The sequence below is a fragment of the Drosophila virilis genome, chromosome 4 (assembly GCF_030788295.1).
Source record: "Drosophila virilis strain 15010-1051.87 chromosome 4, Dvir_AGI_RSII-ME, whole genome shotgun sequence".
NCBI lineage: Eukaryota > Metazoa > Arthropoda > Insecta > Diptera > Drosophilidae > Drosophila > Drosophila virilis.
The window spans coordinates 8,947,742-8,958,998 of record NC_091546.1 but is presented as its reverse complement, the minus strand read 5'-3'; the positions used below and the strand labels follow the sequence as shown (position 1 = coordinate 8,958,998).

General features: G+C 33.0%; 1 protein-coding gene and 1 non-coding gene across 4 annotated transcripts; one reads left to right on the top strand and one right to left on the bottom strand.

Annotated features, from left to right (window-relative positions):
* Positions 1 to 586: 586 nt before the first annotated feature.
* Positions 587 to 4,197, top strand: rl (Mitogen-activated protein kinase rl). Of its 2 annotated transcripts, none has more exons than XM_015172948.3 (8): positions 587 to 793; positions 900 to 1,076; positions 2,680 to 2,806; positions 2,875 to 2,985; positions 3,231 to 3,365; positions 3,434 to 3,718; positions 3,772 to 3,960; positions 4,034 to 4,197. In XM_015172948.3, the coding sequence occupies exons 2-8, from the start codon at positions 922 to 924 to the stop codon at positions 4,157 to 4,159; spliced, it is 1,128 nt and encodes a 375-aa protein (XP_015028434.1). In that variant the 5' UTR covers positions 587 to 793; positions 900 to 921; the 3' UTR covers positions 4,160 to 4,197. The 2 variants fall into 2 exon arrangements, with proteins under 2 accessions (XP_015028434.1, XP_015028433.1); XM_015172947.3 differs by having other exon boundaries at positions 588 to 803.
* Positions 4,198 to 7,073: 2,876 nt separating this feature from the next.
* LOC26530750 (uncharacterized) lies at positions 7,074 to 10,437 on the bottom strand. 2 transcript variants are annotated; one of them, XR_011416585.1, is made up of 4 exons: positions 10,423 to 10,437; positions 9,108 to 9,475; positions 8,397 to 8,578; positions 7,074 to 8,339 (listed from the first exon to the last, which is right to left on the bottom strand). It is a non-coding gene; the product is annotated as an uncharacterized protein (transcript). The 2 variants fall into 2 exon arrangements; XR_011416586.1 differs by lacking the exons at positions 9,108 to 9,475; positions 10,423 to 10,437 and adding an exon at positions 8,652 to 8,983 and having other exon boundaries at positions 7,076 to 8,339.
* Between the last annotated feature and the right edge of the window lie 820 nt (positions 10,438 to 11,257).

The window sequence follows — 11,257 nt, the reverse complement described above, 5'->3', positions numbered from 1 at the left end:
TTTTTGCCCTTGCAGCCAGTCTGACTCGTCAATCTTGGAGAAGTTAACGATTGCATATTCAGCGCATAAAAGATTAAGACCGATTATTCCGTTAAATGTCGAAAGGCCGTCCGATCGGCTTCAAAATCATTGTAAGAGATATTTGAGAAAATTTACCCGATACGTTTAAGTTGAATCTATTAATTTTAGATGGTAAATGGGTATTGAATGAAAGTTTTTCAACAGGTGGAAATCATTTATTCCCACTTTCGGTTTATCAGTAAAGGGACTTTGTTGAGTTGAAGCTTGTTCGACAATATTTATATGTGAAGCAAACACTTATACCGAGCAAGACCGGGAAATACCTGCAGGTATTTAATTATTTTTGTTTCTTATTTTGGTAACTACATATTTTGGTATCTGTAAAATTTTTTGTATCTGTAAAATTGAAATAGTGAAACGACCGATAATGGAACTCAAAGAAGTAAGAACTAACTACAAAAGATTTGGAACTTTGTTCGTTCGTTCTTTTGAGTGAATTGTTCAATTGAACTTGTTCAGATTAATTCGATATTACTCCTAAAAATTTATTTGCTCATTAAATGTATCGCAATCGGATAGATGAATGAATAAAATAATTTAGTGACAAATTATAATCATATAACATTAAAAGTTGTTTGTGTGAATATTTGTTTAATATCGTGTAAATTTTATTTACGTGTCGAAATATAAGCTGGCATTTGTCGAAGTAGACAGTAAAAGCTTTGGGTGTTGCCCCAAATAATAGATACATTTTGCATTATATTAAGTTAATGTAAATTCAAGTAATTGTCATAATACATTTTAAATCAAGTATATGACGTTATAATACAATTTCACATGAAGTCTGATATATGTTTATGAATGCATTTGAATTTCAGATCAAAAAAATTTGTATATAAGATGGCGGAGGGAAATACTGGAACTAGTGCTGAGGGTGCTGCCGCCTTGGCTGCCCCACATCCTAACGCCGAAGTTATAAGGGGGCAAATATTTGAAGTCGGCCCAAGATATAGGAAATTGACATATATCGGTGAAGGCGCATATGGCATGGTGGTGTAAGTATATCAAATAGCCCTATACATCACTCGCACTATCTACACATATATATGTATGTAAATGCATACATACCGCATATTCACCCCGTTAAGAAGTTTAAGTTCTATATTGGGAGGCTTACATCAAATATAACTAAACACTTCGACTTAAATAATTATAACAGTATATATACATATTTATTTGAAATTTTCACCTTATGTGATGGATGCGCATGCTAAAACTTAGTTTTGGTAAATTTCCTACCGCAACTGTGGAAAAATCGTTGGTGTGAAACTTTTTGGTTACCAGCCGATCGACCTCAAACTCGGTTTAGAAGATCTCTAGTCAAATCAATCTGAGGGGTCCATTCTTCCCTGGTGGAAATGGAGGTCAAATTAATTGCTAAGAATATTTGAAAAAATTCACCATTTTTGCAAAATCCAATTCAACTCAAAGATTTTTGCGCGAAGCTTCAAATATTTTTCAAAATTAAGTGAGGTGCAAGATAGTACGGGTAATAAGAAAATTTGAACCACAAGTGGGTATAGCAATTGTATGCCTTAACATTAACAGCAAAAACAATTAGTTGCCTCTGTCCTACCTCGTAGTCATAACGCGAATTGAGCTTTGACGAGAAAAGAAAACGGAAGAACCGCAGAAAATATAATCAGTATTAAAATTGTGGCTAGTAAAACAGATTTTTTTTGATACGAGGAGCCGGGTGTGGCGGAAGCTGTGAAATTGTTCCATGAATTCATCTAAGTATATAGATATTCTTGAAGCTAAATGTATTATTTGGTGACTCCAGCTCTTAAAACACAAGAGATTTACACAAATACAGTAATTCAATAACGATGGTAATCGATTGCTTGGAAACGTGGAATGTTATCCATTATTGAAAACAACCTCGAGCAACAGGAGGACGACCCACGTTCAAGTCTCTAGACCTTATCGGCAAAGAGACACAGAAGCTTTTTAAGAAAACGTTTGTTATATGTTGTGCTCAGCCGTAACAAACTCTCTTTGCTTCGTTTTGCCCCTGATAACGGCGATAAGATACTTACAGTATCTTAATGAAAAGTTCGATCAGATAGATTCGCAGTGTATTGTATTAATATCTCCAACATTCGCTACGTCCTGTACTGTTTGTTAAAGTAGGTTGTGCTCTGAGACACGTTAAAAGGAGGAAATTTCGTACAGAGGGGAAACCAGCGTCTTTTATTTAAATCTGGTTTTTGAATCAATAAACTGGCTTGTTTACTCTCGGATTTAATACCCAATGTCCAACATTTTTGTTGAAATTAAAGGTATTGAGTACTTGTCGCTCACGGGTTTTTGGCTGAGTTTCCTAGAGTCTATAACAATTAAATTCTTATGGCAGAGCTCATTGACATGCTTTACTCATTAGTTGCAGACTCTTATAATGTCCGACTGCAGGCTTTAAGAAATAAATATATATTGTCATAAATTATGAAAGACTTAAATATACATAATTTGTGTAAATAAATATTACAAATATTATTAAGTGTTAATATTGGAACCGTTAAAAAATATGTATTAATTTGTTCATGAGTGTTTCTAGAAACGTTTATTTATTAAAACATTATGTTTTGTCCATTTTAGATCTGCTGATGACACGTTGACGAACCAAAGAGTTGCTATTAAAAAAATTTCTCCGTTTGAGCACCAGACGTATTGTCAACGAACTCTAAGGGAGATAACCATTTTAACCAGATTTAAACACGAAAATGTAATTAAACTGCAATGTTACTATACTTGAAACAGTGTTATATCCTTAACAAGACTGTTTTCATTTAGATTATTGATATACGCGACATCTTGCGAGTAGATAGCATAGAACAAATGAGGGATGTATATATTGTACAATGCTTAATGGAGACTGATCTGTATAAACTACTTAAAACGCAGGTAAATAATTATTAATTGAACTCTTTTCTAAATACTTTCTACCGACTAATTAATGACTAAAATGATTTTTTGCTAAAATTGTTGTGTGGCGACAGCTATAAACTGAAAAATATTTAATATATATATCAAGAAGCTTCAATTGCTTAAATAACTGGACTTTTTTTCTTAGTTGGACGGCCTCGGCAAGATTACTCGTGTTTCTAATCAGTTGTTGCTATTATACCTGTAAACTCTTTTATTTACAGAGGCTGAGTAACGATCACATCTGTTACTTTCTGTATCAAATATTGCGTGGTTTAAAGTATATCCATTCGGCAAACGTTTTACATCGAGACCTAAAGCCGAGCAATCTTTTGCTAAATAAGACATGCGATTTAAAAGTGCGTATCTTTATAATTATCTGCCGTGTTCAATATAGTAATTCGATGAATAATACTTTTTGATTTAGATTTGTGACTTTGGTTTAGCCCGTATTGCTGACCCAGAGCACGACCACACTGGTTTCCTTACAGAATATGTAGCAACTAGGTGGTACCGGGCACCGGAAATAATGCTTAATTCAAAAGGGTATACAAAATCAATTGATATCTGGTCAGTTGGGTGCATTTTGGCTGAAATGCTAAGCAACCGACCCATCTTTCCTGGAAAACATTATTTAGATCAACTCAACCATATTCTTGGCGTGCTAGGATCCCCATCACAGGAAGACTTAGAATGTATTATTAATGAAAAGGCAAGTCTTAAAAGCATATTATGTTTTCTTGCTAATGATTATTTTTTTTCCAGGCACGGAATTATTTAGAATCTTTGCCTTTTAAGCCAAATGTGCCATGGTCGAGGTTATTCCCCAATGCAGACGCTTTGGCGTTGGATTTACTTGGTAAGATGCTGACGTTCAACCCGCACAAACGAATTCCAGTAGAGGAAGCTCTTGCACATCCATATTTAGAGCAGTATTATGATCCTGGCGATGAGGTAACTTTCATATTTTTTTTTATAAATAAAATTGATTTTAATTGCAACTATAATTTATAACTTTTGTTTATAGCCTGTTGCAGAAGTACCATTTCGCATTAATATGGAAAATGATGATATATCTAGAGACGCTTTGAAATCGTTAATTTTTGAAGAAACGTTAAAATTTAAAGAACGACAACCAGAACAGGCTCTATAAAACAATTATCAAAAAATAAAAATTTACATTTTCAACTATTTGTTTTATTTTGATTTATTTTTATTGATGTGGTAATTTAATTAATACTCTTTCATACGTTAATTTTCCATTAATAAGTAGCTCATATCGCTGTAAATTTATATTAACTACATTTAAAAAACAACTTTACTAACATATTTGCATTTAATCTGTCTGTAAGCACCACCATTTATAATACACCACTACGGAGTGGGTAAATCACATTATATGTTGGTATTTACCTAAATATTTGCCTCATCGAAATAAGTATACGATCCTATAAAGTTATTTCCTTATTAATTATATCAACGAGTAAATAAGATGTTACTAACAAAATTTAGATAGATGAATATTTTAGCCGTACATCAAAACCAATTAACTTTTCAAGTTCACCCCAATTACAAGACAATGGTCTCAATACTGTTGATATTTTAATATCCTGAACCCATTAAAAATGGGTAAAAAGGGTATAATGTATTTGTGCAATGTATGCAACAGGCAGAAGAAAGAATCCCCGACCCGCAGTACGAGTTCGTTTCCGATAATCGATCACTTTCCACAGTTCGAAGCAATCGATAAGAATCGATATGGAAATTCTATTCTGAACAAATCTCAGGCTAAAGCCACAAAATTCGACATGTAGCTTATGGATTAGTATATGCAGATCACGTATCTTTCATTTGAAAGCTATCGCCAACCTCCGCCACCACCAAAGTAAAAGTAAATCAAATTAATGAACCAATTTGAACTTCCCACCTTTTAAGCGACAATTTTAATGCAATTGTCTTTTTGAGAAAATACGAATATTCTACCAGCACAAGAAGATCTACTGTTAACATTTTCATCAGGATATGTTAATTCGGTTTTTTATCTCATCGAGAATAAATTGTTGAAATGGCTCTCGAGTGAAGTTCTATTGGAGGAAGTATTTTTATAAATCTATTTTTATTACTGCTGAGGCAAACGAGTTCGTAGGTAAAGGGTGTAGGGTAACTCCTACGAAAAATTCATTTCGGAAAATCCAAAGTTTAATAAGTCAGTCTAAGATTTCCAAGCCAAATGACTAAAAATACTTTTTTCGACCATTCATAAGCTGAAGAACGGTGATTTGCGCGTAAACTTATTTCAATGAGGTATTTTTTTTTCTTTTTATGTGGTTTTCCTGATAACACATATATCAACATCACACACATATTTTCGAGCTAATATTATAAATTAGCATAATTGAGCTAAACCTATATTTTTGATCATTTACAATATTTGAACTCTAATGTATGTAACAGACTAACATGCCCGACAACAATTAATGTTTACATCTCTTATTAAATGTCGTGTGATTTGAAAACTTACAAATGAATGGTATATATATAATTATTTAATCTCAAAATATTTACGCATTCTTAATCGACATCGGCTTATATGTGTATGAGAGCAAAAACGATCAGTGTGTAGGTATTTACATACGGGCATATCTACTGTGAAGAAAGACATTTCAAAGCTTTTCTTTTAATTTAATCAAAATTGACAAAGTTGTTAAAAAATAAATATCCTCTGTGAAATGCTAAATTCTATTCAGTTTTTGGCAAAGCCCTAAATTCTTTTGTCTCTGATAATGAAGTAAAAGACAACTTCCGATACAAATTTAGGTTATATATAAAAATATATATGTGGGTATGCTCATATGTACATCTGAACTTTATAGGAAAAACCTCTTAGCACATGATGAGAGTTTAGGCAATTTAATTTGATTAAATGTGTGTTGCAAAATATTTTCGAAAAAAACAATAGAATGTTGCGAGAAATTATTAAAAAAAAAAAAAATAATAATAATAATAATAGTATAATAAAATTGTTTCACTTATAATCAAGTGGGATTTTATTCGGTATACATGTTTAAATAAGTATAAACAATTTCTTCCCATTTAACATTCTTATCTGAAAAAGATACCTTGCTCGCTCATAAAATAATTTAATATATTTACTTTCTTGAAAACTTATGTATCTTCAATTAGTAGGTGTATATTTATGTATTAACTAACTACATTGCATGTACGGAAGGAAGTACGAAACGCTTCTATATATGAATTTTAAATAAAAAATTTATCTCTATGGAAACGCACTATGAATACACATAATATGAATACATAAGTATTATTTTTTGTAAGTCTGCATTGTTAATAAACCTTCAAACTTTGTATGTTGAAATTTTGAATAATTAAAAATGTAATCATAATTTCTGATTTTAAAATTAAAATATTCAAAAATTTATGGATACTAGCGGGCATTATCACTAAGCATATATGGAGGCTGTAAGCCGAGAAATATGTGAATGGAGGACTTTTATTTTGTAAAAAAAGGTGGGCAACAAAAATGATTGTTGGCTTGCGGAAGTGGTTAAAAAATGTTTAAAAAGGCTACTTACAGTTCTTGGTGTCACAAATCTATAAATTGGGTATGGTTGGTGCAGTATTAAATAGACAACCTTCTTCCTAGCTCCAAAATGTGAGTTTCGCACCTCATAACTGGAGCGTTTCAGGGTTAGATTTAAACAGTAGCCAAACTTGGAATCTGGCCGACGAGAATATTTACCGGATAATATTGTTCACATAACACTTAACCAGAATTATGGCCTTTGAATCTGGCCGGCAAGTCCATAGACCACAATTTGTACAGGACAACAATGCTTCCTCCTGAAGGATGGGAAATTCTGTCCTTTCTTTCATTCGGCCAACGACTGGATCCGACACTGTTGGCTTTAACGGGCACAATATCGGTAGTTGTATTTTCCATAGATATCCTTATCCGTGTTCCAGACGTATTATATCCCATTTATATTTTATATGTTGATGGTTTTGATATTTGTACATTTAATAATATAACATTTGTAATTTTAAAACGACCAAATTATTGTATAATTTCTGCCGAAAACTTTTATTTATCCAATTTAACTACAATCGTGTTAAATGCATCAACTTTAAATTGTTTAAAATATATTTTCTCGTTTGATTCCACATTAAGCATTTCATTGCCACTATAAAACATTGATGTCAAATCTAAAACAACTTTAGTACTACCGAAATTTGTTATTGACACAAATGAATTTTTTCGTGGGTAATATCGGACTATTATTAGAACGTCAGCGTTGCTATGTGCTAGTATTTGGGTGTTTGATTTATTCTCCGTGAACTTGCACACAACATTTTTGTAGATTGATGGAGATTGCTCGCGTAAGGATATCATTCTCTGTACTAATATTAGTTTGTCCAATGATCTTATGTTGATCTCCTGATCAGTTATATTATATAAGCGTTCAGCCCAAAGTTCTATTGGTTGTACCGAATTGTTCTTAATTTTTATTTTTGTTATGGCTACTGCATTTTCATGCATAATATTTGGCGTCCCTGGCAAAATAAGCTGCATTATTGTTGCAGCGAAAATCTTTGAAACAATTGGTTGACTACTGTCGGGTGTATCCATGTAATTTCTTCCAATAGACCAATGAATCCAAGTTCTGTCGTCAGCAATTGGCATATCATTTAAAATAAGTTCAATTCGTTCTTTCATTTTTTGTGAATTGTTTTCAATACTTAAAATAAAGTCAACCAAATCGATATGCTCCAACAATACAGAAAGTTCCGATTTGGACTTGTCTTTTAAAAACGATTCCCCTACTATAAGCACTTTATCTTTGCCGATTACACCTTTCCAAGATGATAAACACATTAAAAGTGTTTCATTATTTTTAAGTGATTCCAGTCCCTTTAAATAAAATCCGTTCACCCCGAGGTCAATCCAATGATGTAAAGATTTTGAAATAACATCAAGAACTTCATTATCCTTTCTCCCAGCAATCACGTGCTGCAATGGCAAATCTAATAAAAGACTCATATTGTGTGCATGTAAGACATTGGCCAATTTATGCAGAGTACTCAGGTTTCCTAGTTCAGGTCTAATTGTATTTATCGATAAAACGTTAACATCTCCATCGTAATGAGGACCGGAGGGAAAAATAGTGTTGAGTCGTACTCCAGATATACCTAAATTTGCTAAATAATCTATTCCATATATTATTCCACTAATATCGCCAATACCATCATTATTAGAGTCGTTGAAAGATGCCGGATCAATTTCATAAAAAACGCTTCCTCGATACCAAGCAGTTCTGCAGAAAAGGGACATGATAGTTAATTTCCAAATAGCTTACATAGGTGTTACTTACTTGGGATTGCAAAATTTTGGCATGCTGACAATTTGAGCAACAACAATTGAGCATATTGCTAAGATTCCCGATAGGAAAACGAAAAATGTACATTTTCGAATAAGCGGCCAATTCCAAGATACAAAAGATGGCGTTTCTTTAGATTTTCTTCTAGTTCCTTTTAAACAGTGACTACTGGCATCCTAATGAAAGCAGCATAATTAGTAAAATGCAAATCGAATAAGAGTTTAGTCGAGTGCGTCCAACCAGAAATACCTCTTCAACACCTACAGAATGGCTTCTACGAGCCTCTTGCTAAACTTTTATTTTACATATTTGGTAGTTACACTGTTCCAGTCGAAGGTAACCGGCTGAGCTGAGTCGAAAGTATTCTTAATTATGTGCATGGCAGAAAGCTTGGAACTGCAGAATTAAAAGCCAACCCGAAATATTTTAAGTGTCGTTCACATTAGTGGTATATCTGTCAAATATGGGACTAGCTTCGAAATGTGGGAATGTCACGACAAATATATCGGGGTTTTCATTAGAGCTTTACGAACTAGTCAAAAATTGAAACTTATTTTGAATTTTCTCAAATTTCAATCGCATTTGTCTCTTTTTAAAGGGACACATTTGCATTTAGCTCGGCTATTTTTTTGTTTTTTATAAAAGCACCAGATATTACTAGCGTTAGTTGATACTATTATTATTATAATAATTATTTTTATTTACTTGACTCGTCACGTTGTTGTTTTGTAAATGATGATAGTTCACTTTGTTGAAAAGGCTGCTTGACGCAGTTTCCATGGCATCCATTGCGATGCCGGTGCTACTTCCAGAAGAACTCGTGTCCGCCTTGCAGTCTGTATTACTTATATTAGATGAGGTAATATCGCTTGCAACAATTGTCGGGCTTAATGGGTGTGATAATAAGACAGGCTCCAATCCACCGTTACTTGATAGCAACGGAAATATAGAGGCCTCTTCGTCTGGCAAAAATGTAGAAACTGATGGAGATTCAAGCAGGGTCTGTGGAAGTTCGACTTCAAGAAATGCTGGTTCCGTTGATATTTCCATGTTATCAATTTTAAAAAGATATCCTTTAAATAAATTATTGTTGAGTTAATTAAAACAGTTTGACCAATTATTGCCTTTCATCTGTACACATATACATATATATAAGCTCTGAATGCGCACTCAGTAATTTAATTCATAAAGTGCGACCTGTTGCATGATATATCCCATTTATATTATATATTGATGGTTAACAGAACTACAGCCTGTAATAAGCAGCAAGAGTGAGCACGCTGTCCGTACTTCTACTTAAAGAACCTCCCGGTATGCCACATAAGTAAGCACATGAGATAAGACTTTGGTTTTGTCTTTGCCTTTTCGTTGATTATAATTCTCAAGTGCTTAAAGCTTCGTTCTGAGGACAAGGGCTCGTTCGTTATGCTGCTTTAGAGGTTCTAAAAGTTGGTATACGAGCTACCTTCTCCGCCTACGCCTTGTTGTTGGTCGTTGTGACTAAAATTGACCACGCGTGCCCAATTTAAATTCATCTTAATCTTCATTTTTGGGCTTTTGCTCTGGTACTTTCTTCAACCTAATCAAACTTTCTTCATTTCACAAAATTGCTGTGGTATTTACACATGTGGATGGCATATTTCTGATATAAAAATTTCACAGAGATCGGATATAAAACCAATTAAGTTAATTAACGAATATATTTCCGGCATTGTGATGCTGAGAATAACGGCACGTGCGCTGCGCAGCATGCTGCGCGAGTCCATGTTTGTATCTTCTTGTATATATTTGGTCTAAATACCTGGTCGAGCACGTCCGACTAAGGTAATCTTATTGTTGATAATGTCAGAGCCTAACGAAGCATTTACCGTAAGAATATTTGTTGCAAAAAATTATTTTTACTGCTGATATATAATCAAGTTTGATAGCTTTCCACTGCTAATATACATGTCTATATATACGCATATATATGTTATATGTTCAACAATTTATATATTTAAAAATATAAATATACATTTACATATGCATATGTATTGTGCACCAGTTGTATGTTCCTAGGTTTGTGAATTTCACTTTTTCATATTTATATGTATATGTGTATTAATATTGTACATTGAAGACCTATTCTAATAGTTGACAACAAATGCATGCATACTTATATATATAATAAAAACTTTAATTATTCTACTAGCGTGTTATGAAAAACTTTTGTCAATGGTTTGATCCACTCGAATTAAGAAGCGTAACTGTAAAATGGCGCATGCGCGTTTTTCATATCGAGTAATTATGTTATCTTAATAAGTATGAAAAGTATCGATGAAAAACGCTTTTATCCAAGATCTATGCTTTTCAAATTCAATTTTCTTATAGATACATAAGTGCCTCAAAATAACAGACTGACTGATTTTCTGAAAAATTATATTGAATTTTGAATTAAGGCAGCCTTGGTAATTCTTAATATATGCATTGGATAAGGTCTTCACGGAGTGATGAAGAAACTATGCAGCGAATTATATAAAAATAAAAAATAATAATAGTATGCAAAGTATATATAATATTATCACTTAGCTTCAATCATATGAAAGTGTGTAAGTCTGCCTGTTTATCCGCTTGTCTAACGATTCGTATGTATGAATGCGGGTGATTTGAAATTTTGTATGTAGTCGATGCCCCAGCCCGTTCGAGTAACTCTGATTATCGATAACTTTCCATGTAATCGATAGGCATCGATACTAAAACGTTTTTATACCCTGAATCAAAGTATAAGGATTTTGTGCAGCTGCGTTGACATCTCATTTATAGAATAGAATATACGGAAAAGTATGTTTTAATGTGTAGCTATCACATTAAATTAA

What these genes read in the sequence shown, in the direction of transcription:
- rl (XM_015172948.3), top strand. Translation starts at nt 922, where the DNA reads ATGGCGGAGGGAAATACTGGAACTAGTGCTGAGGGTGCTGCCGCCTTG. An exon ending in ATAAGACATGCGATTTAAAA is followed by an intron (nt 3,366 to 3,433) that starts GTGCGTATCTTT and finishes TTTTTGATTTAG; the next exon opens with ATTTGTGACTTTGGTTTAGC. An exon ending in AATGTATTATTAATGAAAAG is followed by an intron (nt 3,719 to 3,771) that starts GCAAGTCTTAAA and finishes TTTTTTTTCCAG; the next exon opens with GCACGGAATTATTTAGAATC.